The sequence below is a fragment of the Crocodylus porosus genome, unplaced genomic scaffold (genome assembly GCF_001723895.1).
Source record: "Crocodylus porosus isolate Cpor-Errol unplaced genomic scaffold, CroPor_comp1, whole genome shotgun sequence".
NCBI classification, from domain to species: Eukaryota; Metazoa; Chordata; order Crocodylia; family Crocodylidae; genus Crocodylus; species Crocodylus porosus.
The window spans coordinates 92,241,535-92,243,800 of record NW_017728906.1 but is presented as its reverse complement, the minus strand read 5'-3'; the positions used below and the strand labels follow the sequence as shown (position 1 = coordinate 92,243,800).

At 36.9% G+C, this 2,266-nt stretch overlaps 1 protein-coding gene across 1 annotated transcript in view; it reads left to right on the top strand.

The window, feature by feature from the left end:
- Nucleotides 1-505: 505 nt before the first annotated feature.
- Nucleotides 506-2,266, top strand: part of LOC109306282 (uncharacterized protein C17orf105 homolog) — a 15,383-nt gene continuing 13,622 nt past the window's right edge. The window contains exon 1 of the mRNA XM_019529612.1: nucleotides 506-699. Within this exon, the coding sequence (XP_019385157.1) occupies nucleotides 595-699 (105 nt within the window). The 5' untranslated portion in view covers nucleotides 506-594. The remainder of the gene's footprint in view (nucleotides 700-2,266) is intronic.

The window sequence follows — 2,266 nt, the reverse complement described above, 5'->3', positions numbered from 1 at the left end:
ATCTCTGCAAGTTCCCTGTATCTCAATGACTGGATAAACAGGTAATTGGACTATTAGCAAATAGAAGTATGTTGGTATTAACATAAATTTGCTGTGTCTTTTGAGAAGCACATACTGACTAGTGAAGAAATATTTCAAACAAGTTATGGCAGCTCTAAAGACTACATCCCAGATTGTGAGTTTCCTTTGTACTGCATTGAGACAGGACTTTAAAACTTGGCAAGTGTTATCCATTGTACAGATCCCTATCTATCTATGGTGCTATATGAAGCGTTAGTAATTGTCTATCGATCCACTGTCTTCCCCAGTCAGTGGGAAGTCAAGAATGGCCAGTGAATTATAATGATCAAGCTCTGTAATAAATGGAGACAATACCCTCAGAATCTTTTGCTAAGATGTTCAGCTCCTTTGCTATTCTAAACAGATTGTTTAAAATACTCCCACTAGCTATTCATTTTTTTTTTTCTTGGTAGTGATGCCATGACAACCACCACATGACCTGCTACAAACATACCAGTCTCCAGGGCTTTGCTTAAGAAGGCTCAGACTGATATTAGTCATTCTTTTTATGAGCCACAGATTCAGAGATGTTTTATGGTGTTTAAGATGCACCGTGCCTACCAGCCAATTTTACCATGTGGCAACAAATATCTTCAGGAAAAATGGGACAGAGCAAACTATGAAGACCACAAGAAGAGGGTAGGTACAATTCTGTGATAGAGTATGGAAGCCTTCAATGAGAGAACAGGCTTTACCAAATCTGTTAAATAATGCATAAGAATTTTTGCATTAACATTAGTAGGAAGGTATATGTTAACGACAGGCAGTAAACTATCAGACAAATGAGACTTCAAAAGAATGGTATGCACCTGGAGATTGTTATCTTTTGCCACCAGTTTGAAGTCTGACATCCATAAAATTTAGAGATGGAAAAGATCTGTTCAGTCACTCAGCCTATCACAATGAAAAAGCAGGATTGTTCCCATCAGAAAATTCCTCAGTACTTTATTTAATGCAAGCCTAAATAACTCCAGTGCTTCTACTATGCTGCTACCTTAGGAAGTTGACATATAAGTATTGCAGACTTTCTTGTGAGGAAATATTTCTTATTTACAGACATGCTCTGTTTCATTTACCATACAGAAACTATTTTCTTCCTGTTACTTTCCTCCTTACCTAGCACAGGAGGAGTGAATTTAAACATGAAAAATAAAATTACAAGCAGCATCCTATCTCTAACCAGAATACAAGATCCCTTTTTTTCCTTAGTGAAAATTAATCTCTTGTGAGAAGTTGAGAGCTCTGTTGTTATGTCTGACTAATGCTATTAATTTTTGTATCAGGAGACTGATCCAGAAGTGGGTGACACGGTCAACATCCATTGTGGATCTACAATAATCTCTTAAGAGTATAGCACACTTCCTATCTAGCCTATGGCATTCAAAAGTTAAGCCTATGAACTAATTTGATATTTGGAAACTGTGTAGGCTAGAAATGTATCTGTAGTGTTAACCTCCATATGCAAAGACTTATAATTTAGCTATAAAAAAGCTGCTTAAAATTAAACTTGAATGATAACATCTCAACTCAGAAGACATTTAATGGAAACATAATGTCTGGAAGTGGATGGTTCAATGGATTAGGAATTTAATTTCAAATTCATATCAGTTGAGTACTGGCCACAAATTCACTAGTCTCTGGGCACATCTACACGAGACACTACTGTACAGTGGTTACTGCACTTGTGATTATACAAGTACTAAATAAATGCACAGTAACTACTGTGTTCTTAATATGCTCTCTTTCCACTACCTCTGACTACATAGGCCCAGTGTTGCTGATAAAAAGGATAATAATGTCCCAAATGACAATACTGTGCATTTATTTAGTAGCTGTATAATGTAGTTACTGTGTATAATCAAGTACTAAATAAATGCACAGTAACTACAGTGCAGTAGCCCTGGCAAACACATTTTTAGTGATGCTACTGCACAGTAGCCTAATAATACTGTGCGGTAGTGTATTAGCGCTGTTTGTGCTATGACGTGCTACTAAGTAGTATTATTTGGCTACTGCACAGTTAGCATCTTGTGTACATGTGCCCTCTGATAGCTAAAACTTGAGCCACTACACCACTTTACATCCAAAGACCTCAAAACACTATAGAGACATTAAGGAATTAGGTCTTGATGCATAAAGCGGTTCGTTTCTCTGGAGGCCACAAAAATCACAGACACACACTCATTAGATGGCACAAAAGGTATAT